This window comes from Wasmannia auropunctata, unplaced genomic scaffold (assembly GCF_000956235.1).
Source record: "Wasmannia auropunctata unplaced genomic scaffold, wasmannia.A_1.0 LD272084.1, whole genome shotgun sequence".
NCBI lineage: Eukaryota > Metazoa > Arthropoda > Insecta > Hymenoptera > Formicidae > Wasmannia > Wasmannia auropunctata.
The window spans coordinates 1-2,030 of record NW_012090806.1 but is presented as its reverse complement, the minus strand read 5'-3'; the positions used below and the strand labels follow the sequence as shown (position 1 = coordinate 2,030).

Here is a 2,030-nt window from a genome sequence, read left to right as displayed (position 1 = left end):
TAGTAATTCGATTAATTTTTCTATTAAGATAGAGGGAGAGAGAAGGAAAGAGAAAGAGAGAGAGAGAGAGAGAGAGAGAGAGAGAGAGAGAGAAGGAGAAAGATATTAGAGATATGGGTTTTTTTATGTACCAAAAGTAGATAAATGTTTTTAACAACAAAGTATCAGACATATAGTCTTAGGTACAAAGTCCTAAGTACAATAGTCCTAATAGATATAAATTAGTGTAACCATTGATTGTTCATGTCCGATTACGAAACCTTTGAAGTAGTTCTATTACACGATCATACAATAGAGTTTTAACATCTATGGCTATTACAAAATCGAAATGCGTAAATAATTTATGTGTAATTTCCTCCAACAGAATAACATTTGGCAAGTGTTTATATGTCTCGAGAACATTCTGGAAATAAGAATATAGAAGATAATAAAATTAGTAATAATAAGAGAAATATAAGTAATTAATACTTAAAGATTGTTTTCATATATGTATATAAATACTAATATAGGCAGATAAAATAAGAGAGAAGATAGAAGAAAAAAAGGAAAGAAAAAAAACAATAAAAAGGAAAAAATGGAGAAAATTGGGAAGAAGACAATGAGAGAAGATATTTCATATAATATTAATAAAAGTCACACAATTCTATTACAAAATTTAAAATGATCTTAAATTATTTAAAAAGAAAAAATATTTTCGATTTTTCACCTAAATCAGTTATAGCTTGCATGAACAAATAAAATTTTTGTTATAAATCAATCAAATCATACTTTATGTATATATATGTATATATAAATTATTCAATTTTATTTTTCTTTTTTATATATATTTTTTTCTATTATATACATATTTTTTAATCAAGAAATGATTATAAAGAGATTCATATATTAGAATCAACAGTGATCTTACCAATTTTGGAGCAAGAAAATCATGAGCGCCGTAAAATAAAGCCAAGGGAACGGTAACTTTTTTAAAATCATACATAATAGGTGTCATCTGTCCATATTGTTTGTAATTGCCCAAATATCCATAATCATACGCTTGAAATTTCTCTATAACAAATATTAATTATGTACGTAAATACAATAAAATTTAAATTAGAAAATGTTTACAAAGTTTAGCTTTTATTTAAATATCACATTATGAACGACATGATTAAAAGAATTACTAAAATTACTACTGGGACGGTTAACTTATATATTAATAATAGAGAGAATGAAAAAAGTAAAAATAAAAACAAATAACATTATTAAACATTTAGGTACGCTTTAAAGCATATAGTTTTTATGATTAACAGTTTATATCGGAAAGGAATATTTACCTGTCATAATATTTTGAGAATAATGAGATAATGTTTGCACGGATAATCCGGCCGGAAAATACGAAAAAAATTTTGGTAAAATTGTCTGAAATGAATAATTTTATTAAAAACAATTTTTGATTTGCATATTAAAATATAGAATATAAATTTACGAAATAAATACTATTTTTAGTCTTAAAAAAATATAAAAATAGTGGAAGTGTTACAATTAGCAAAATCATGCTAAACTAAATACATATATTAGATGTATACACTATACAGTATTAAGTTGTGTTGGATCGGAACCGCCGAGCATAAACAATGCCGTAACACATACAGCCTGAGTAATTGCCTCATCTGTACACAGTGTTCTTCCTATTGTGATGCTTGTTGATGATAAGGGGAATATATCATAAATTGCATTAACATCAAAAAATTCCTATTAAACAGATACAAACATATAAGGAAATATAAGAAATCTACACAAAAAATTGCAATAATATTTTATTACATTATATTACAGGATATAATAAAAAATAATAAAAAATATAACATCAAAATAATTATATGTACGCATATCAGTTTCTAAAATGTATCAATAATAAAATAGAAACATAATGAAGGTCAATACGCAATTATTACAATGCAAAAGCTATAATGATACAGGTACACAAGAAATAATTTATTAGTAATGTCAATGTAATTGAACATTTCAATCTAAATTAAAAAATT

General features: G+C 24.4%; 1 protein-coding gene across 1 annotated transcript; it reads right to left on the bottom strand.

The window, feature by feature from the left end:
* Positions 1-107: 107 nt before the first annotated feature.
* Positions 108-1,737, bottom strand: LOC105462048 (lysosomal acid lipase/cholesteryl ester hydrolase-like; the record flags this gene model as incomplete). Its single annotated transcript, XM_011708573.1, has 4 exons — positions 108-403; positions 908-1,050; positions 1,320-1,404; positions 1,579-1,737. Coding segments are annotated over 4 exons (549 nt in total), but the record flags the coding sequence as incomplete, so codon positions are not given.
* Positions 1,738-2,030: the final 293 nt, after the last annotated feature.